Source organism: Scyliorhinus canicula, chromosome 5 (genome assembly GCF_902713615.1).
Source record: "Scyliorhinus canicula chromosome 5, sScyCan1.1, whole genome shotgun sequence".
In the NCBI taxonomy this organism is placed as follows: domain Eukaryota; kingdom Metazoa; phylum Chordata; class Chondrichthyes; order Carcharhiniformes; family Scyliorhinidae; genus Scyliorhinus; species Scyliorhinus canicula.
The window spans coordinates 35,647,708-35,671,913 of NC_052150.1; the positions used below are offsets into that span (position 1 = coordinate 35,647,708).

The 24,206-nt window shown below is 43.3% G+C and overlaps 1 protein-coding gene across 1 annotated transcript; it reads right to left on the minus strand.

Annotated features, from left to right (window-relative positions):
• Positions 1–2,529: 2,529 nt before the first annotated feature.
• LOC119965903 (proteasome subunit alpha type-2) lies at positions 2,530–24,191 on the minus strand. The gene is made up of 8 exons (XM_038796900.1): positions 24,049–24,191; positions 18,677–18,753; positions 13,471–13,603; positions 11,075–11,197; positions 9,632–9,713; positions 7,151–7,224; positions 3,604–3,661; positions 2,530–3,489 (listed from the first exon to the last, which is right to left on the minus strand). The coding sequence occupies exons 1-8, from the start codon at positions 24,087–24,089 to the stop codon at positions 3,373–3,375; spliced, it is 705 nt and encodes a 234-aa protein (XP_038652828.1). The 5' UTR covers positions 24,090–24,191; the 3' UTR covers positions 2,530–3,372.
• Between the last annotated feature and the right edge of the window lie 15 nt (positions 24,192–24,206).

The following is a 24,206-nucleotide window of genomic DNA, read 5'->3' on the forward strand; positions in this document are numbered from 1 at the left end:
CTGATCCACAAATGGAACCTAGTGGGTCTCAGAGGAGGTAAAGAGGGGCCTGCGGAGGTGGGACTCGTGCATGCTCTCCGTGGCGAGGAGTACGCAGACGATCAAGATGAATGTGCTGCCTAGGTTCCTCTTCCGATCATCATCCCCAAGGCTTTCTTCACCAAAATAGACAAATTAATCATGCCATTTGCATGTTGGTGGGGGGGAACCCAAGGATCAGAAAGAGTGCACTGCAAAGAGTGAGATACGAGGGAATGGTCCTCCCAAACCTCCTATTCTACTACTGGGCAGCCACCGCAGAAAGAGTATGGAAATGGGAAAGAAGCCGGAATGGGTTGAAATAGAGTAGAGTTCCTGCATGGGGACATCCCTCCAAATAGTGCCAACGACCCTACTCCCATTCCTTCCTCTCTCTCCCCTCCCCCCCCCCCCCCCCCCCCAGCCAGACACTCAAAGAGTTCAGTGATAGTGGCCACGCTGAAAACGTGGAACCAACTGAGACACCAGTTTGATCTGACCACAATGTTCACCATGGCCCCCATCTGCAAGAACCATAAATTCAACCCTGCGTCTATGGATGGAGACAGGACAAGCGGGTATTGATGGTAGGGGACCTATACATGGATGGCAGAGTAATAACCCCAAGGGAACTCACGGACAAGCTCCAACTCCCAAAAGGGAACAAGCTACGATATATACAGATAAGTAACCTCCTCTGAAAGGAGGCAGCGTCGCTCCCCCAGCTACCGGAACACTCCCTACTAGACAGACTCCTGACCATGGGAAAACTAAGGGACGGTAACTGCACTGACAAGTTCGGACCGTTACTAGGAGGAGGTATGGTCACCACTTGATGAGACTCAGAAGTGGGAGGAAGAGTCAGGCATGGAGATTGGGCGAAGGACTCTGGATCGAAGCGCTGCATAGGGCGAACTTCACCTTCACATGCATCAAGTTGAGCCTATTACAGCTAAAGGTGATGCACAGGGCGCATCTAACCAGAACACAAATTAGCAGGTTTTTCCTAGAGAGGGAGGACAAATGTGAATAGTGCCATGGAGACAGAGCCAACCACACCCACATGTTCTGGACTTGCCACAGACTCGTTGGGTACTGGAATCGCTTTTCCGAGGCAATGTCCAAGGTCGTTGGGGTAAGGGTGGAGCCGTGCCCACAAGTGACGGTCTACAGGGTGTTGAAACAGCTATAGCTCTTCACTCAAGAGGGGCAGACCCTAGCCTTTGCTTCCCTTTTCGCCCGCCGAAAACTCCTGCCCAGCTGGCTATCTGCTGCGCCACCCAGGCCACGGACTGGCTGCCCAAATTGGCAGAGTTCCTCCAATTGGAAAAAATACAATAATCCCTTTGGGGATTGGAGGAAGGCTTCCACAACACATGGAGGCTATTCACCAGCCTGTTCCAAGATCTGTTTGTGACCACCAACCAATAAACAAGTGGGGGCCAATGCCAAACATGCCCCCTAGTATGTTCTAGCACCATGAAGCAGCAGGGACAGAAGCAAAACGGTAAGGCTGGGGTGACCGACCTTCGGGGACCTGCAAATAGGGCTCCCCCCATACCTGTACATAGGTTCTGTTTTATGAAGGTGTAACTGTCCGTTTATCCTACATGATTTATTTTTGTACACTAATTTTCTAGAGCCCTTTAGCTTCCTTTCCACTTTCTGTTTATCTATATTATTAACGCGCATTATCCTTGGCAACTCACTGTAAAAGATTTATGAAACCAAAGAAATATTTTTGAAAAAGTAAAATACAAGAACCCAAATTTATGTGCTGCCTTTCATTACCTCAGGATTTCCCATAGGGCTTAACAGCTGATGAAGTACTTGGTTCTTGCTGTAATTTGGAAAATAACAGCCAATTTGGACACAGCATGGTCCCTCAAATAGCAATGAATTTTATTTTAAATATTGGGTGAGGGACATAATAACAAGGAAATTGTAGAGAACTCCCTACTCTACAAATAGTGCCACGGAATCTTTTACAAGATGCCAAATCGGGTTCCCTGTAGTGTAAAATATCACCTGAATGTTGGCACTGGCAATGTTGGAGCATTTCCTTAGTACTGTAATGAAGCATGAGCCGTTAGTTACTTTCGACAACTAAAGTATTAAAGTAGTCACCATAGTCCCCGAGGAACATAGGCGGCTTTGCCCTTTAAGGACGGAGAGCTGACTGGTGGCGATTTAACCCGAGGACCACCACACTTCAGGCGAGGGGCAAGGTTGAGAAGGCAGAGCCTTCATGAATAACCTCAGCCAGTACAGGAATTGAACGCATGCTGTTGGCCTTGCTCTGCATCATGAACCAGCTGTCCAGCCAACTAATAACTAGAACATAAAATGTGCATGTAGTGAATGACCATTATTTTGCTTGCATGTAAGGTTGTTTAGGTGATTAGTAGTACTGACCATTCATACACTCGCTCATTGATTGAACAGTTAACCAGAAAGCTATTTCACTAGAAGAATGCATACTTAAGCCAGACGATGAGTCAACGCAGATCATTTTGATCTTACACAATTTGGGTACGGTTGTATTTAACAGCATAGTGAACATATTGGGAACCTCAAGTTTAAATTTACACTTATACACCGAAGATAAATTAAAAACAGTGACAAAGAGGCGGCTTAAATTGTTTGCAAAACTGAACTTGCCTTCATTGCAGGAAAATAATCTGGAGAGGGGATATAACAGGTGCTTAAAAAGTCACGGATTTTGATGTTAGAAAATAAAAAGCTCGACCTACACTGCATACAAATAAAGTTTAAACACTAGCACGTTGGGCAGATGGCACATTTCTGCGCTGTACTTCTAGGTATGCAGAATTGGAGGAACAATACAATATTTACTAGCATCAAACAAATATTGTAGGATTTCTCCCTCCCTCCAGGAGCAGTGTAGAAAGGACTCCAGTCAGAAAATGATTAGCAATCCCTTTCACAGATGGATAACCGCAAATTATAAATATTGTGTGGCATTTTTCTCTCCTCTTTCACATGGCTTATCCCATGACAAGAGATAAAGCATGTGCCAGAAGGCATGCAACTAAAAGCAGTCGTCTCATCAAGACCGAAAAATTATGCAACTGTGGGAAAAATAGACAATAAAAATGTATAAATTGTTTCATTGACATCATGTAAAAAATTAAATGACAGAGCTTCACAAATTTGTTTTCATTTCTAAGACAAGATTTATCAGATGCTTATATTTGTGCAACATAGTTTTACATTGTATTGACCATTCAACCATTGCCAAAACAAAAGAGCGGAATAAAAAGGTTTTTTGAATTGTAATCAGTAGTTGACCAATATTTCTTCCAAATTAAAAAAAACTCATTTGAATAAATGTTAGACTATGGTAGCCAGATAGTCTTTGACTTCTGCTGGAGTGAGTCTGCGAAATCCTGCCTCATCACAAATTCCAACCTCTATGTTGTCTTCTGTCATCTGGCCTTCAAAGCTCTCCTGTTTGGGAAAGAAATATTTCATGCCAGTCAGTCAGTTATCATCCATAGTCTCTGTAGAACAATCTCCAGATAAACCATTATTGATATTTGAGCAACAGACGAGAAACCTGACCTTTAATGTTAAGATTGCTGTATGAATGGCATCTTCAAGTTCTAGATCTTCATTGTACCTACAAGCACAAAAAAAGGGTCAAAGAAATGTTTTGCTTCTCCTGGAAGAATTTTTTCCATTAGCCGCTTCCATAAAAAGGTTCTAAACTATTGTCCACGCATGAGCGCACAACATATCATCAGATATTTATTACAGAAAGATATTGAAATAATTATTCCATTAATGGTTGCATCTCATTTAACAGAAAATTGTGAAAACCCTCAGATAAATTTCTATATTTTTAATCAATTAGGTGCTAGGCAAAAACAGAGAAAACTACATACGTTTATTCCAATGTAAACAGTTGGAAACACCCAAGTAAAACCTCAACTTAAAGTCTGTACAACATGCTTTGCGAATAGGAAAAATGCATTAGGGATAAAATGCAAAATATTCAGCTCAAGTGACCCATCTACCAATCCTGAGAAAAAAATTCTTCTGTCCATTGTGAACTTGTATTTACAATTTTCTTACATTTGACACAGGAAATATGGTGTCATCTGGGAAGCAGTGGTGGAGTCACTGGACTAATACTCCAAAGACCCACGGCAAGATCTGGGGACCTGGGTTCAAATCCTGCCATGGCAGACGGTGAAGTTTGAATTCAATAAAAAAAATCTGTAATTAAAAAGTCTATGATCCCACGGGACCTGGAGGGGATGAGGCGCTTCTTAGATGGGTTGACCTTCCCAAAGGTGGGCAGGGGGATGGTAGAGGGGCTGGGGGCCCCCGAATAGAGCTGAAGTAGTAATGGGGGGCCTGAAGGTCATGCAGTCGGGTAAAGCCCCGGGGTCGGACGGGTATCCAGTGGAGTTCTACAAAACGTTCTCGGGTATAGTGGGACCGGTGCTGGTTAGGTCGTTTAACGAGGCGAGGGACAATGGGGCGCTACCCCTGACGACGTCGCAAGCCACCGTCTCACTGATATTAAAACGGGATAAGGATCCGGAAGCTTGTGGGTCCTGTAGGCCAATCTCCCTGATTAATGTGGACGCTAAACTGCTGGCCAAGATACTGGCGTCCAGAATCGAAGACTGCGTACCGGATGTGATTGTGGAGGACCAAACGGGGTTTGTTAAGGTCAGGCAGCTGGTAGCCAATCTAAGAAGGCTACTCAATGTGATTATGATGCCCCCAGAGGGCAGAGAGGTGGAGGTAGTGGTGGCAATGGATGCCGAAAAGGCATTTGACCAGGTGGAGTGGGACTATTTATGGGAGGTGCTGGGACGGTTTGGGTTTGGAGAAGGCTTTGTGGACTGGGTTAAACTGCTATATCAGGCAGGACGAACAGGACGACATTTGAGTATTTTAGACTACACCGCGGGACAAGACAGGGATGCCCCCTCTCTCCACTGCTGTTTGCGTTGGCCATAGAACCGCTGGCAATTGCTCTGAAAGCGGCAAGGAGATGGAAGGGAATGGTCACGGGGGGAATAGAACACAAGGTCTCGCTCTACGCGGATGACTTGCTTTTGCATGTGTCAGATCCAGCAGCAGGGATGGACGGGATTATGGAAATCCTTGGGGAATTTGGCCGGTTTCCGGGCTACAAGTTGAACATGGCAAAAAGCGAGATGTTTGTGGTGCAGGCGAGGGGTCAGGAGAATAGGCTGAGGGAGCTACCATTTAGGCTGGTTGGGGAAAGTTTTAGGTATTTAGGGATACAAGTGGAGCGTGACTGGGGTAAGGTGCATAAATTGAACTTGTCTAGGCTGGTGGAGCAAATGAAGAGCGAGTTTCGGAGGTGGGATGCGCTCCCGCTGTCACTAGCAGGGAGAGTACAGACGGTGAAGATGACGATCCTCCCGAGATTCCTGTTTATTTTTCAGTGTCTCCCTATTTTCATTCCGCGGTCCTTCTTTAAAAGAATCAATAAAATCATCCTGGGATTTGTTTGGGCGGGGAAGTCCCCGCGGGTAAAGAGGGGGAGGCTGGAACGGAACAGTAGCGAGGGGGGACTGGCGTTGCCGAACCTCAGCAACTACTACTGGGTGGCTAACATAGTCATGATAAGGAAATGGATGGTGGATACGGGGTCAGTTTGGGAGCGGGTGGAGGCTGCTTCGTGCAGGGGCACCAGCTTGGCAGCCCTGGTCACGGCTCCCCTGCCGCTCCCGCCGGCCGGTACTCCACCAGCCCTATAGTAGTGGCGGCTTTGCGGATTTGGGGCCAATGGAGGGAGCATGCGGGGGAAGTGGGAGCGTCGGTCTGGTCCCCAATATGTGACAACCACCGATTTGTCCCGGGGAAGATGGATGGCGGATTTTGAGCATTGCGGAGGTAGGAAGGATGGGCGACTTGTTCCTGGAAGGGAGCTCCGCAAACATGAGGGCACTGGAGGATAAGTTCAGGCTGGCAAGGGGGAATGACTTTCGGTACTTGCAGGTGCGGGGATTTCGTACATAGACAGGTCCCGTCCTTTCCACGCCTTCCACCAAGGGGGATCCGGGACAGGGTAGTTTCCAGGGGTGAGGTAGGAGAGGGGAGAGTCTCGGATATTTATAAGGAGCTTATGGGAGCGGAGGACACAGGGAGCAAGGAACTGAAACTTAAGTGGGAGGAGGATCTTGGTGGGGAGTTGGAGGGAGGTGTATGGGCAGACGCTCTGAGGAGGGTAAATGCAACCGCAACATGTGCCAGGCTCGGCCTGATTCAGTTCAAGGTAGTTCACCGGGCCCACATGACGGTGGCCTGGATGAGCAAATTAATTGGGCTGGAGGACAAGTGTGCTAGATGTGGGGGAGGACCAGCGAACCATGTCCACATGTTCTGGGCGTGTCCAAAACTCAGGGGATCCTGGCACGGATTTGCGGACATCATATCCCGGGTACTGAAAACAAGGGTGGTGATGAGTCCAGAGGTGGCTATTTTTGGGGTGTCGGAAGACCCGGGAGCCCAGGAGGGAATAGAGGCCAACGTTGTGGCCTTTGCTTCCCTGATAGCCTGGCGACGAATACGGTTGGCCTGGAGGGACTCAAAGACCGAAGTATGGCTGTCGGACATGGCAAGCTTTCTCGGCTTGGAAAAAATCAAGTTCGCCTTACGAGGATCACTACCGGGGTTTGCCCGGAGGTGGCAAACACTCATCGACTTCTTCGCAAGGAACTAATCGTCAGCGGGAGCAGGGGGGAAGAATAGGCAGGTCTATTTGCGAGAGAGGTACTGTTACTTGCACTATGTTTTTGTAATTGGTATCTGCACACTAATGTATATTATTACTCTTTACAATGCCAAAAATACCTCAATAAAATTGTCTGTTAAAAAAAAATTCTATGATGACCATGAAACAACTGTCAATTGCCAGAAAAACTCACCTGGTTCACGAATGTCCTTTACGGTAAATAGGGGAATGTCCTGGTAAATTACCCAGCCCAGATACACAGCAACGGTAGTTGACTCTCAAATGCCCTCTGAAATGGAGGACAGATAGGGACCCACAGCCGCAAAATAAATGTCATTTCTTTTTACACCACCCCCATCTTATTTTGAATATAATTGCTATTTTTACCTCTTTTCAAGGAAGGTTTTCCCATTTACGTAATTCTTTCCCATAGCTGTTGCTTTCCATGCGAAATAAGCACCCTATTGCAAACAAAAAATAAACAGAGTTTTGGTACAAGAACCATAATAATTATAATCTTCTTATTGACATAAGTAGGCTGACATTAACACTGCAATGAAGTTACTGTGAAAAGCCCCTAGTCGGCACATTCTGGGGCCTGTTTGGGTACACAGAGGGAGAATTCAGAATTCTCAGCTGGTACAGGAATTGAACCTGCACTGCTGGCCTGCATCACAAACCAGCTGTCTAGTCCACTGAGCTAAACCAGCCCCTATCTAATTAGTTTTAAAAAAAACGAATTAGCTCAAAATAAAGTATAAAACACTTCTATGGGGAAACCAAGGAAAAGACAGAGTACCAAAATTATTAAATTATATCAATAAATTTCAATAGACTGAAATTGCCAACCATTTTATAAGCAACATTATGGTGCATGCGACAGCTAGAGCAGCAGGAAGCCAGGCTGAGTATTTCAAATGCTAGACAACTTCATGACTTCAGCTTGCATCAACCCATACATAAGAGGTTCCGTTATTGTTTCATAGTATAAAAACTAGATTGTCAAGCACATATTTTAAAGTTCAGTTGTCAGAATTGTCTTTTGGAAAATATGAAGTTGCTGATAATTGAATTTGTTTTAGTAGTTTAAAACTTAATAGCTGCAAAACTAATAAATACATCATGGCTCCATGCAGATCAGACGTATGACATTGTTGGAAGAGAGAGTAAACCAGGGTATCATATAATATTATCCTGATGTCCAGTTATTTGAGGTTTGTTGGCAATGGCTATCACAGGGACAGGAGACCACCATTTGGTCTATTGTGTCTGCACTGGCTCTCGAAACAAGCACCATGGTTGTGTGCCAGTCCCCTAACTATGGATGGACAATGGCCTATGAATTGGTCATTTTCTTTCAAAGAAACATAGTAGCAATAGAGTATCCCATACTGGCCCAGTGAGAATTTTCTCTTGGCCTTCAGCCTGGAATGTGTTTTGCCTCACAAATTGCAACAAGTGCAATCTGACCAATTCAGTAGAAAATCTGGGACCTGGTTGAAAGAGGGGACCAATAGTCTTATATGGAGGAAAATAAAAGAAATGACAGAGTGAAGGAAGGTTGAAGGAGAAGCTGTTATTTCCATAGGCTAACAGTGAGGCAGCACAGGTCAGCCAGCAACTTGTGATTCGGAACTTGGACTATTCTCTTTCCTGCCACAAATTACTGGATGATTTACACACCAATAATTCTAAATAGCGAGTGCCGCAAACTCATCATTATATTGCCAGCAAATTCTGGCCCAATACATTGTGACATCAAATCAGTACAGTGGCATGTTACTTTCCACTCAACTGTAAATGTCAAACTAACCACTCTCCAGGAACAATTATTTTTATTTGTTCAAGGGATGTAGATGTCACTGGCACTGGCAGCATTTATTGCCACCCCCAATTGCCGAGAAGATGAAGCGAGGAGCCTTCTTCAATTGCTACAGTGGTGCAGGTTACTTCCACAGTGCTGCAGGTTATTTCCACAGTGCTTTAGATACAGAGTTCCAGGATTTTAACCCAGCGCCGGAAGAAACAGTGCTCTAAATAAGGATAGTGTACAAGAACCCGCAGATAGTGGTATGCCCATGCGCCTGCTGCCCTCGTTTTTCTACGGCTGTCGAGTTTAAGAGTTGTTGTTGTTGAAGAAACCTTAATGATTTGCTACAGCGCATCTTGTGGATGCCACACACAACACACATGATGTGCTGGTGTTGGAAAGAATGCTAGTCAAGCAGACTGCAGAGCTTTAAGTGTGCTTCTAGCTGCTATCATCCAACCTAATGGAGGATTATCCATCAAACTTCTTTCTCAACATTCCAAACCTCAGAACAACAACCCCAACTGCAATATTGTAGTTTTTTTTCTATTTCTCAGAGGACCATCCCTATGGCTTCTGAGAACCATCTCTATGGCTTCTGAGTCTAATTACCAATCGGGTGTTGTAAACCAATATCGATGAGGAACGGAATTATGACCACACAGATTAGTTTCATTTGGCGGGTTCTTACAGTGGAACTAACTCAGGTGAAAATGTGCTAACTTACATGGTCTACCCAGTTCCCCCAAATCTCACTCCTAGCAGAATGACTTACGGGTTTGTGCTACAATTGTGCCCGAGAATAGAGGTTACTAGAGTTCTTAAATTAAAAGCGTGCAGAACTTCTACCATCTACAAGGAACCAATGAACACCAGATTGAATGTCTTATCAATTATACAGCAGTTTCAACTTTGCATCATTGTATGCACAGCCTTTTATTTATTAAAGTGATAGGTTTAATAAAATCAAGAATGGCAGTGATTTTATGTTCAGAAAGCAAAACCAGAAAATGTGGCTTAAGAATTAGAGCTAAAAATTGCTTTCCTCCAGTACTTACAGATGGGTCCGATTGGAACAAATATGGTCGCCCCTCATCCCAGCCAGCAATCAGCAGTGACACTCCAAATGGACGAACACCACTGAAAAACAAAGGAATGAGCTAATCCTCGCCCTGCTAGGAGACCCTGTATCTAATGTAATCAGAAGAATCTGAGATATCAAATTGGCAAGGAAAGTGAAACTCTCCCCAATAAGCTGAATATAGTAGAAAGGGGCATTTATATAGCGCTTCCTCAGATCTCAGATTATCCCATATAAAATCAACTATTCTGTTTAGCGTTGGAATTTTTATCAGTTTATGACAAATTAAAGACACTCTGCATTTGCAGACTACAAGGCTGTGAATGTGAAAATGAAAATGAAATGAAAATCGCTTATTGTCACGAGTAGGCTTCAAATGAAGTTACTGTGAGAAGCCTCTAGTCAACACATTCCGGCGCCTGTTCGGGGAGGCTGGTACGTGAATTGAACCATGCTGCTGGCCTGCCTGGGTCTGCTTTAAAAGCCAGCGATTTAGCCCAGTGTGCTAAACCAGCCCCTAACGTGTAACAGAAAGTAACAGAATGTGTACTTCATATTTTGATTTTGCACATTCTTGATCGCCACCATAGAAGGGATTCAGTCCCGCCTTAATCTGACTTTCTCAACAAGCATTTAAGGATTAATTCTGTATTCCTGCCCCATCATTAAAAAAAAGTTGAAATATGATTACAAACATTTGACTATAAACAAATAAATTACTCAAATGTGCAAGTACAGATGTACAATATATACATGTAGGAGTTGTTAGAAAAACTTTTATTTGAACTCCAGACACAATATTAATATGATGAACTGAAAGGGAGCCAGACCTTGGGTATGAACCCTTAGGCATGAGTGGGTAGAGATGGTACCAGGTGGGAGGATGAAAAAATAGTGATGGTTAAGTATATTAATCTGATCGCAAATGTTTAGTGGGTCTCTGCTAGTAGGCAATATTTTAAAGAAATTTAATTTACACGTCTATGTTCTTTACCTCAGTATTATTTTGCAGCATTCAAGTATTCCCAACTTCCTTCAAATCAAGTTATCGTAATCTTCCACAGATTTCAGTCATGAATGTATGCTGCAGATACACTTCACAGTGATTCTACTGCAAAGTAGCTCACCTTGATTGTTTCTTTCAGGAAAAACCCTCCTTTCTTGGAATAAGGTTATCTCACTGCATCTTATGCTAACAAAGTAACAGCAAGTTTCTTGATGCCATTCAATATAATCTCCGAGGCATACCACTGTGTCCAGAGAAGGCTGCTGATTTTAAACAACTTTGAACAGCAAACGCCCATTACACCTAGTCAGGGAACTAAAGTTAGCCAGTCCGTTTTGGGTCTTGTATACGTGGTGACCAATGCGTGTTATAAACCAGTATTGAGTATATGAAGAATCCATATTACTGACTTACCCAGACTGTGTATATTCCTGCATTACAGAGGCCACTCTCTGTACGAGCTGGGCTGTGGGGATGGGCTCTTGGTACACAAGGTAGTACTGCTGTGCCAACTTACGGGCCCGGCGAATCAACACCCTGTGAGGAATTTAAGAGCACAGAACTGTGAATATTGCCTAATTGACTATCCTTCGAAAGCTGAGACTCATCTCATTTTTATTCAAACCGCTGTTATAACTGATAGTTTGTTCCCTCACCATTCCCCCAGCGCACTATTTTGCCACTCTGCATTTATCAGTACCCTCTAGACTGCATTGCTTTAGTGAATGGAAGCTTCAGTGTAATGGCTGAAGCTCAATCATACTTTATTACAACAATGCACATCTTTTTTTTCCTCTTTATATTTTCACTGCGATGCACAAAAGACTTAATCTCCTATTCAGTCTATCTGGTACCTCAAAACATATCCCCTTGTCTTGCTACAATCTTCAAAGTTTTAAAATACCAATTTTACTTAAATTTCTTGCAAATTTCAACTTTATTTTGCTCCATACTGCAGCACTTCAACTTGTTCCTAAGTTTAAGAGCAATAATAAAATGATATCTTTCACATTTACAAATCATGTCTAATCATGCCAGGACTCATCATGCAATCAAGCAAATGGGATATTAATGGATCTCCTGGGTATATCTTAAATTAAGAGTTTCGTGTTTTCAGAGTGTAAGTGCTCCAGCTCATTCTCAAAACATTTAAAATTTGCGAAAATTGATGCTCCCCAGTGGTGGACGAAGGTGGATTAACATTCCTGGGTTCTCTCTTTAAATGGCCAACATCAATCAGACGGGCAATGTAATATAACCACTTCAATATTTAGCGAAAATAAATGTATCACTTTTGTCAGTAGCTACTAAATTCTAAGCGACATAAATAAATCTACATGTGCACGAGCGAAATAAATGAAACTCGCAAATTTGGGAAATGCTATTAATTGGAAAGACTAAAAATGCAGCAATAAATTGACCAGTCACAATAATGGGTTAATAGGAAATAGTAATGTCACATAATAAACTTAAAATCTTTGCACCCAAAACATGCATATATCTGCATCGCCTATCAATTCAAGTACCATGCAATGTATCCCACTAATGAATTAACCATTGTCTTTCGAAATCTCAGTTGATTGGATATCAAGGTCAAGAGCTTGATCCCAAGTTCAGTTGGATTTCTGTGTGGGATATATTCCACCAAATTCCTAAATTATCTGGTTGTATGATTTCACTCGCATTGGGCCTGAGAAGCACATAACCAAATAGAGAAGGCATACTGAAATGCTATTAATTGTCATCTTAAACCAGATCACCGCCACCCAAAGTTGCTAGAAAAGGGACAAATAATTTAACGGGCAAAGTAGCAAGCAGAATCAATCATCACTTTTAAACTGCAGCAGGTGCCTGACACCTGAAACAGCGTTCATTTCCTTTCACCAACTAAAGGACTGCCAAACATAAATATTACCTAGGGTCTGATGACAAAATTTAAACGAGGCTGACCAGGAATTTGCAGGCAGCATCATGTCCCAATTTTCTTCTATCAGCAGTGCCGGACAAAGATTCCAGCTACGGTCACAATTGGGGTGGTAATTTTGTACTGTCTCCTTCACCACAAAGGTAAAGTCAACGGGCTTCTAATTTCGAGGATTATGCTAACATTGCTCTCAGATAAGTACTTTCAATCCATTTCATAACATAAAATGCTTGTCGCCACAGGACCAAATGTTCATAGTTTCAGTCGCCTTGGAATGTTCCCTGGTTATAATACTGCCACTGGTGGGGGTGATGTATTTTAGTAACTGATCAATAGCCACCTGCTTATTCATCCCCCCAAATCCTCTTGAGAATCTGCAACACACTCTAAAATAACAAATACTTTCTCAAACTTAGATACATGTCAGATACTAGTTCAAGTCACAGCGGATTTGCATTTTTGTTTCAGTTTTTTGTAGAACTGATCTTTTCCAACGCCTTTCCCCAAACATGTACATATCGAGTAATGAATAGCCTTAAGTTTATCACCTCTAGCAACAGGATTGGTACAATTTAGCTGGTTTGTAAAGCAGAACAAGGTAGCAGTGTGGGTTCAATTCCCGTACTGGCCTCCCCGAACAGGCGCCGGAATGTGGCGACTAGGGGCTTTTCACAGTAACTTCATTGAACCCTACTTGTGACAACAAGGATTATTGTTATTATCTCAGTGGCCTTGAAATAAAGGTGCCAAGTCAATTGCATTGCTGGAAGTCAAATGCTGGTGACAAATAACTGACTGGACGAAATGATCTGACACTGAGGTTTCTTGATCATTACCTGCAAACAGAACACCAAAAACAAAGAGTTCATGCATTTGTCTTGCCTACCTGTAGTCAGGGCCCATTCCACTATACACCATTCCTATGTGCTTTGTGATCGGTTCCACTTTGTGTACACTCTGTTCATCGTAAAGAATGGATTTCTGTTTCTTTTCTGTTGCCAAAACTACACCATTGGAAGCTGGAAAAGGTATTTTAGAAGATACATCTTCAGAGACATAACAGTACTAGATACATGAAAATTGCCTCTATCCATTTACAATGCGTTAATGTTGTTGAGCATTCGAACATATCTACACATTTCAAATAAATTAACTTACATTTAGCACCTTTCATGTCCTCAGGACACCTCAAAGTGCTTCAGAGAATTATTTCTGAAGTGCATTCTAAAATGCTAATTAGCTGATCTCAACCATGATAGCACGATGGATTAATTTCAACATCCCAGCAGCGAATTTGCACAGTGAATAGCAATGATACATGTCAGGTTTTTTTCAATGTCAGTGAAGGATTACGGCACATGCATATACAAATACTTACGAAATGCAATGAGGGCTCCTGCCTCTACCATCTTTTCAAGCAGTGAGTTCCAAACTCTCACTGGAAGAAAAGGAATGATTCAGCTTCCCTTTAATCCTTCCACTAATTATTATTAATCTGTACCCCTTAGTTATTGGATTCGCTTCTAAGAGAAATCGGTGCTTCCTATTCACTCTATCCAGGCCGCTCATTATTTATACATCTTAATCAAATCTCTCCGTAGCTTCCTCTGTTCCAAAGAAAACAACCCACCCAAAAAGCTGAAATTCTTCCGACTGCCAACATCCTCATAAATCTCATCTTTCACCCTCTTTACTGCAACCATATCCTTGCTATAATGTGGCGGCCAAAACTATACTCAATACTGCAGCTGTGCCCTGACTATAGTTTCATTATTTGCTATCCCTTGCTAGTGAGGATGATTGTCTTCCAAGAGTTTGGGATCTGCAGAACATATGGCACATAGGACATTTATTGTCACGTACAATGCCTGGTCATGTATCATTAATTCAGGTCATGATGGCACAGTGGTTAGCGCTGCTGCCTCACGGTGCCAAGGACCCGGGTTCAATCCCGGCCTCGGGTCACTGTCCATGTTGAGTTTGCACATTCCCCCCCGTGTCTGCGTGGGTCTCACTCCCACAACTCAAAGATGTGCAGGGTAGATGGATTGGCCAAGCTAAATTGCACCACAAGTGGAAAAAAGAATTGGGTACTCTAAATTTATTTTTTTTAAATAATTAATTCGGGTCATGGTGTGTTCTGTCACTTTCACTCTTCCTCCTCATTTTGTCATCACAGGATCTCAAAATGTCGGGATCCTTCCCACAAACTCTGCCACCATCTGGTTCGATCCAAGGCGATGGTCTCCCAGGAGTTGATGCCAATGTTGCATTTCTTCATGTTGGCTTTCAGCACATCCTTGAAGCATGTTTTTATGTCCTTTGGTGCATCTGCTTTGACTGAGCTGAGAGAAGAAGATGGCCTGCTTTAGGAACCTGGTATCTGATATCCAAACTATAGGACCAACCAGGAACAAAGTTGATTCAAGCAAAACCTCCATGCTCTCATATTCTAGGCCTCAACTAATAAAATATCCCAAGTATCCTGTTTGCTTTAATTACCTTGCCATGGAATCATAGAGTTATAAAGTGGTTACAGCACAGGAAGCAACTATTTGGCCCGTCGTTATCCTGCTGGCGCTCTGCAAAAATAACTAACCAAGCCCCACTTCCCCACCTTTTCCTCCCTCATTGCAATTTTTGTTTCCTTGGCTAACTATCCAATTCTCTTTTGAAAGCTTCAACTAAATCTGGCTCCACCACACATTCAGATAGCATATCCAAATCCTAACCGCTCACTGTTTAAAAAAGCTTTCATCATTTTGCCAATCACCATAAACCAGTGTCCTCTACTTCTCAATCCTTTCACCAATGGAAACAGTTTCACCCTATCTATTCTGGTCAGACACCTTTTGATTTTGAATACCTCAATCAATTAAGCTACTTTTCTCCAAGTAGAACAGTTTCTCCTATCTAAGTAAAATTCCTCATTCCTGGAACTATTCTCCGGAATCTTTTTTGTACCTGTCTATTGCCATACCTATCTGTCGAGTCACAAAATGCCTACATACTAGCACCCTTTGCTTCCTGCCAGTGAATTAATTATTGAAAGGAGAAAATATGCATTTCAATTGCTCAGACCCAGCTCTAATATTGCTCCCCTTTTCCTGTGGGCCTGTGCTCTGTATGGCTTCACAGGGCTGCAAGTTACTTTGTACTTCAACTAAGCAGTCTAAATACTGACTATTGGCACCTACCACTGTCAGAGGTCCATAAGACCATAAAGCATAGGAATAGAATTAAGCCACTCGGCCCATCGAGTTTGCTCCACCATTCAATCGTGGCTGATATTTTTCTCATCCCCTTTCTCCTGCCTTCTCCCATAACCCTTGATCCCATTATTAATCAAGAACCTATCTATTTCTGTCTTAAAGACAGTGATTTGGCCTGCACAAACTTCTGCGGCAAAGAGTTCCACAGATTCACCACCCTCTGGCTGAAGAAATTCCTCCTCATCTCTGTTTTAAAGGATCGTCCCTTTCGTCAGAGATGGTGTCCTCTGGTTTTTCCTACAAGTGGAAACATCCTCTCCACGTCCACTCTATCCAGGCATCGGGGTATCCTGTAAGGTTCAATAAGATCCCCCCCTCATCCTTCTAAACTCCAACGAGTACAGACCCAGAGTCCTCAACCATTCCTCATACGAGGGCAGCGCGGTAGCATAGTGGTTAGCACAATTGCGCCACAGCTCCAGGGTCCCAGGTTTGATTCCCGGCTTGGGTCACTGTCTGCGTGGAGTCTGCACGTTCTCCCCGTGTGTGTGGGTTCCATCCGGGTGCACCGGTTTCCTCCCACAGTCCAAAGATGTGCAGGTTAGGTGGATTGGCCATGCTAAATTGCCCTTAGTGTCCAAAATTGCCCTTAGTGTCGGGTGGGGTTACTGGGTTATGGGGATAGGGTGGAGGTGTGGGCTTGTGTAGGATTCTTTTTCCAAGAGCCGGTGCAGACTCGATGGGCCAAATGGCCTCCTTCTGCACTGTAAATTCTATGATCTACGACAAATTCTTCATTCTAGGGATCATTCTTGTGAACCTCCTCTGGACCCTTTCCAAGGCCAGCACATCCTTCCTTGGATATAGGGCCCAAAACTGCTCACAATACTCCAAATGGGGTCTTATACAGCCTCAGAACATCCCAGCTCAGACATGATCTCCCTTTGACAAAGCTGTGCTGACTCAGTCCTATTTTATCATGCACTTCCAAGTATTCCACGATCTCATCTTTCATAAGGGACTCTAAAATCTTACCCATGATCGAAGTCAGGCTAACCGGCCTATTTCCCGACTTCGGCCTCCTTCCCTTCTTAAAAAGTGGTGTTACATTAGCCACTTTCCAGTCCTCTGGGACCCTTCCTGCCTCTAGTAATTCCTGAAAGATTACCACTAATGCCTCCACAATCTCCTCAGCTATCTCTTTTAGAACCCTGGGGTGTCATCCATCCGGTCCAGGTGACTTCTCCACCTTCAGGTCTTTAATTTGCTACAGAACCTTCTCCTTAGTGATGGCCACTGCGCTCACCTCTGCCCCCTGATTCTCCTGGAGTTCTGCCATCCCACTGGTGTCTTTCACTGAGAAGACTGATGCAAAGTAATGATTCAGTTCGTCTGCCATTTCTTTGTTTCCTATTATTACTTCTCCAGCCAAGTTTTCCAGGGTCCAATTTCTATTTTTGCCTCTCTCTTACCTTTTAGATTACTAGCTAACTTGCACTCATATTTCATCTTCTCTCCTCTTATTGCATTTTTAGTTGTCCTCTGCTCGCTTTTAAAGGATTCCCAAACCTCAGGCTTCCTATTAATCCTCGCCACTTTGTATGCTTTTTCTTTTACACTGTCCTTGACATTCCTCGTCAACCATGGATGCCTCGTCCTCCCCTTAGCAGGTTTTCTACTCCTTGGGATGAATTTCTGCTGTGCCTCCTGAATAACCCCCAAAACTCCTGCCATTGCTGTTCCATTGTCTTCCCTGCTAAGCTCCTTTTCCAATCAACTCTGGCCAGCTCTCATGTCTTTGTAGTTACCCTTATTTAATTGTAATACTGTTACATCTGATTCCAGCTTCCCCCTCTCAAACTGCAGGCAAATTCTATCATATTGTGGTCACTGCTCCCTGAGGGTTCCGTCACCTTAAGATCCCTAATCAAATCTGCCTCATTACACATCACCAAATCCAGAATTGCCTGTTCCCTAGTGGGCTCTACCATAAGCTGTTCCAAAATACCATCTCTTAAACATTCCACAAATTCCCTTTCTTGGGATCCACTACCAACCTGATTTTCCGACTCCACCTGCATATTGATGATTATTGTGATATTGCCTTTTTTACATGCTTTCTCTATCTCCTGATTTATTTCCTATCCCACATCCTGCATAAGGTCCTCACAAGCATCCTTTGCAGGAAGAGTCAGTAGATAGTTACCAGGAATCGGACGATTATTCCTCTTCCTTAACAATGTTTTAAAATTAACCTTTGCACCCATTTAACTGAGATCGAGCCCAAGTCAGGAATCAAACGCACCATAGCTTCACAGTGGACAAAAAAATAAGGCCCTGCTAATACCTGACCGTCTGATCTGCCTTGGGAAAGACAAGAAACACTGACCTTAGAGCAGGTGCCCTTCCACAGCCTCAAATAGTTTTCAACTGGTCTACATGCAACAGAGCAACTGGCTACAAACAGAACTTAATTGACAGCACTTGTAAACCAACATAATTCCTCTGATCGTTTTACCAGAAGTTTATTTAGCAATATTTCCCAAACCCACAAACTCTACCATCTCAAGGATGCAACAGGTGCACTGGAACACCATCACCTCCCAAGCCACGTGTCACTGCAAGTTGGATATATATAGCCATTCAATCCTCGTCACTAGAATTCACTCCCTAACAGCATTGTGAGAGAGCACTTTCACCACATGGATTGTGGTGATTTAAAATGTTAGCCCACCACTCACAGCAACTAGTGCTGTGCAATAAACACCACCTTGAATATAATAGCTAACTCCTCATGCTCAACATGAAAACAAAAATAGGAAAAGAGTTGTTAGGCTTGAAGTGATTAAAAGTTCATGGTTGTAGCCCTGCTGTCCATACCTTTGATTCCCACTGCTGGAGCTCCTGCGGCTACAGCTGCTAAGGCATACTCAATCTGGACGAGTTTGCCTGAAGGGCTGCAAGATAAAATACAAAAAAGTATACATTAAATTGAAATTACGAGTACTTTTGGAGGAAAAATTTTCTCCTTGGAGAAAACCCATTGTTTAACTTTGACACAGAATACCACAAAGTCTCAGATTCAACATCAGTTTATCTCCAGTTTCTTTGCAAAGCACAAGCAGCCTTATATTGATGTAAATTGAACATTTGCATTCCCCAGTGCAAACATCCTGCACCTTTTGAGAATAACTCATTCATGTACAACGGAGAAAATAAATATCACCTATGCAAGTAAACAGGCATAATATTTATGCCCTATACTTTTCTTGCAGCCATTTCAACCACACTCAAAAGGTGCCAACATTTTGGAGTTATAGCACTGTGGGCAGCATGAACCTCCCCATACCACCTTGGACGATCATTATTATCGGTGAATCAAGTGAGATCTGGCAGGTTATCTGGTCTTAGGCAACACAGTCGAGACTTGTCATGCCTTCACCTAAAATCTACTTCCAATAGATGTCACTGAGTAGTGACCAGGATCCATTCTGTCAAATTATAACCATCCGAACCCAGGAATGCTGAAACCAATTTGTCAGAAAACTACGGCTACCCTGGCTGAGATCAGACCTTATATCTTCTTCAGTTATTTACTAAGTGACAGGTGGAAGCCTGAAAAAGGCCACCTCAGTGTTTACATGTAGTACTGAAACATTAATTTATATTCACACCTTCACTATAATAAAGAGGTAATATAAGGAATCAAAAATAGAGTTCCTGTTAATAACTGATTTGCCATACTGGTAAATACAACAGAAAATGTACTGACAAAGACTTGCATTTATAAAGCACCTTTAAAAGCTTCTGAACATCCTAAAGTGTGTTACAGCCAAATGAAGTGCCTTTGAAGAGTAGTCACTTTTGTACCGCAGGAAACACAGCCACCAATTTGCGCACAATGTCCTATAAACAGTAAAGTGATAATGACCAAATATTTTAGTGATGTTAGTTTTAGGGGTAAATATTGGCCAGAGCACAGGCATTAAAATTCAAAATAAATCAGCTTGGAGAAATGATTCAATCTTATTATCTGCTGAAATAGGACTATACTCCCTAAATGTAGCAGTGTATTTGCTTATTTTGAATTTCCCGTAACAAATTTCAACTCAGTAAGTTGTATACCTAATTTTGCTACTTCCAATCGGAAAGTAGCTTTTGGTTTAGCAAAAGTGATAGCAGATTGGAGAAAAACCTGATATTGAATAGCAGACAAATACAATTTTACTTGAGCAATTAGTTGTTACGAGGTTTGAATCATATAGAAAAGCCTAATTAATAGATCTCATATTGAAATTGAACAAGTTGCTTATTGAATTGAACAAAGTGTTATAATAATTAGAATATCCATGTACAAACGAGATCAGTGTCACATTGTTACACCCAGACATGGGGCCACTAACCCCTATACAAAAACCTAAGGTTATGGGATGGTGAGCTTTTTGAAGAAAAATTTGTAGCAGCATATTTGAATTGAAACAAATCTTTATAACCCTATACCATATACTTATATTCCATACACTTTTAAGTTGGTACTTTATCACAATGAAAATTAGAAGGAAAAAGCTACTTGAAAACATTGTAATTGAAGTTTTATTGTTATTGATAACACCAGAGCACCTTCAATCCCTCCCAACACAATTTCAGAACTGCCATCAAGTTATATCCATCAGAAGCCACAGGCACCAACATGAATCAACTGTTTGGATATAATTCAACCAGGTTTTGACATCCACTGTCCAAACTAAAGTGATATGAAACAGCATCAAAAACAGTAGCTACTTCCTTTCACATTGCAAAACTTCTCAAGGCTTTTCATAAGAGGCAAAAAAGCGGGGCTGAAGATTTCCAGTATCCAGAGGGGAGTTACTCAAGGTCTCAAGAACAAAGTGTAAATTGGGAGATATTGCTGAAGAGTGTGACAGTATGATAGGAAGAAATTATGCAAAGCTTTGAGCGAGATTCTGGAGGATCTAAAATTAATTAATAAAATCTGGACTAAAATGCTAGGTTCATTAATAATGGATCATGAAAATCCATGTCGTTACTAGCATCTTTCACGAGAGGAAATGTGCTGTCCTTACCCTGGCTGGTGCAAGTGAGCCCAGATACACAATAGGGCGGTAGATTCTTAACCGTGCTCTGAAAATATCTCAACAAGCTACTCAACCATAGACAACAGCTGCAAAAAAGTCAAATTCTAAAACCAGACAGACAACATGGCATCAACCCAACAACCTCGGTACAGGAAAATATAAAAGCGCACCCTGCCCTGTTAACTCTGCAACAACTTCTTACTAGGGACTTGTACCAAACTTGGTACAGCTGTCCCATGGACTAGTTACATACTCACTAAATCATACCTTACAGCCAATGTCCCAGGCTCTCTATCATTATACCTGGGTATGCCCTGGCCAATGGCAGGGTAGACCCACCAGCAAGGGGACACAGTGCTATACAGTCAGAAGGAAGCAACCCTGAGAACCCTCAATGTTGATTCTGGATCCCATGACGTTTCACAACATCAGGGCGAACATGGGGGATGAAACCTCCTGCTGATCATTACCTACCATACTTCCACAGCTGATGAATCAGTGCTTCACCATGTAGAGCACCACTTGGAGGAAGCACCGAAGGCAAAAAGGACACAAAACATAAGCTGGATGGGTGACTTCAATGCTCATCACCAAGAGCAGCTTGGTAGCTCCATTACTCCCCATGGTGGCCGAGCTCTAAGGGCATGGCTGCTAGACTGGGCATCCGGCAGATGGTGAACAGACTAAATGAAGGTAAATGGAGGACACCAACAAAAGGGCAAAACCTACTTGACCGCGTCATCACTATGACATTATTGGTAGGAATAATGACCATACAGCCCTTAGGAGTTAAGGTTTGCTTTAAGCGGAGGTCATTCTCAATTCTGTTGTGTGCCCTACCACCACTCTAAATAGATTCAGAACGAATACATCAAAGAGGTGTTGTGAGCCATCAGCCAAATTGTATTCAACCACAAGCTGTAACCAGCATTTCCCTCACTCGACCATTACTGTCAAGCTAGGAGACTAACATTGGTTCAACAAGAAAACGAAACATGGCAGGAGCAGGGCTGGCTTGCCTAAAATTAAGGTGCCAATCTGGTGAAGCTACAACACAGGATTATATGCATACTAAATAGCTCTATCGCTTGCTCCTTTACCAAGTGGGCAGTGGGGTAGCATAGTGGTTAGCGCAATTTCTTCACAGCTCCAGGGTCCCAGGTTCAATTCCCGGCTTGGGTAACAGTCTGTGCAGAGTCAGCACGTTCTCGCCGAGTGTGCGTGGGTTTCCTCCGGGTGCTCCGGTTTCCTCCCACAGTCTAAAGATGTGCAGGTTAGGTAGATTGGACATGCTAAATTGCAAAAGTGGCCAAAATTGCCCTTAGTGTTGGGTGGGGTTACTGAGTTATGGGGATAGGGTGGGGATGTGGGCTTGGGTAGGGTGCTCTTTCCAAGAACCAGTGCAGACTCGATGGGCCGAATGACCTCATTCTGCACTGTAAATTCTATGAAGTGATCCCACAGCCAGTCATCAGGTCAAAGCTAAGTTCTGCAGTCCTGCAGCATCCAGTTATGAATGATGGAGGGCAATTAAATAACTAACTGGAGGACGGCTTCAGAAACACCTCCGCTGCATCAATGGGGGGGGGGGGGGGGGGGGGGGGGGGGGAGAGCCCAATACATCAGGGAAAAAGATATGGCTTATGCGCTGGCAACCACCTGTAATAAGAAGTGTAGAGTGATGAATTATCTCAGCTTCCTTGAGTGGCCAGCACAAAAGAACCCAGTATTCAGGCTATTTGATTCACTCAAGGTGATATCAAGAAATGGCAGAAGGCACTGAATATAGAAAAGGCTATGAGCCCTTTCAACATCATGATAATAGCACTGAAGACTTTCTGTTACAAAAGTAGCTGCAAACATTGCCAAGCTGTTCCAGTACAGCTACACTGGCATCTATGCAATAATGTAGAAAATTGCCCATGTATCCAGTCAACAAAACGTAGGATGAACAACAAACAATCTGCTCACTGATCTTCAGTTCGGGATACGTCAGGGGCACGCTATTGATGATCTCATTACAGTCTTGGTTCAGTAATGGACAAAAGAGACGAATAACAGAGCTAAGAGTGATTGGCCTTGACATCAAGAGAGCTTTTGATAAGAGTATGGTATCAAGGAGACTTAGCAAAATATAATGTAATAGGAATCAGGGATACAACTCTCCATTGGTTAGAGTTTTACTTAGTGCAAAGTAAGATGGTTGTGGTGTGGCCAGAGGCCAATGGTCTCAGCTCAAGCACATCCAACAACAGAGAATCCACCCACCTTCCCATGATATTCAACAGCATTATCATCACTGAATTTGTCATAATAATATTTATTGTCACAAGTAGGCTTACATTAACACCGCAATGAAATTACTGTGAAAAGCCCCTAGTCGCCACATTCCAGTACCTGTTCAGCTACACAAGGAGAATTCAGAATGTCCAACACATCTTTTGGGAATTGTGGTAGGAAACCGGAGCACTCAAAGGAAACCCATGTAGCCACAGGGAGAATGTGCAGACTCTGCACAGTGACCCAAGCTGGGAATCAAACCTGGGATCTTGGCGCTGTCATAATGGACATCCTGGGAATTACCATTAACCAGATATTCTGGCTAAAAGAGTCAAACTAAAATACAAGCCAAACTCGTTATCTGCCATTTGACTATATGTTCTTCTTTTGAAACATAAGCTTCCTTCTGGTATATATTTTTAAGTTAACTTACCTAACGCTAGACCCTGACTTGAGACATAAATAGTCACTGGGTCAAGATGCTGAAAACTCTCTTATCTCCATCATGGGTGATCAGAGGGTTAATGTGCCCTCAGCTGCAACAGACAGGTCTGCAGACCGAAAGCGAAACCAAGTTTGTAAACGGTTCGCCTGTGGGCCTTGGCGTGGGTGCTCCTCCAACCCTCTAGGGGAAAACACGGACCCGCAGAGGTAAAGGTCCGAGAAGCCTTCAGTAAAACAGCGGCCCTAGGGTCGCCCAGACAGAGCCGCCGAGTAACCGGCCGGCGCACAGCAACGGTGACTCTGCAACTTGCAGCACCTGGAGGTGGCCGCAAAGCTGAACAGGCTGAGGGTCTGAGAGCGGCAGCAGTTTCCGCCGGGAGGGAGACCCTTCTCCACTGAGCAAGTGAAAGAAGATTCGGGCGCCCGGTTTACCTGAACGTGGTGAGGGAGAAGCTGTACCCCCGATCCGCCATCTTTCTGCTGCTCACGCTTTGGAATGCTGGGAGCGGAAGCTCAACACTCGCTGAACGTCACATCCAGGCGACGCAATCCAGCGTCGCCCACCAACTACAACTACCGGCATGCACTGC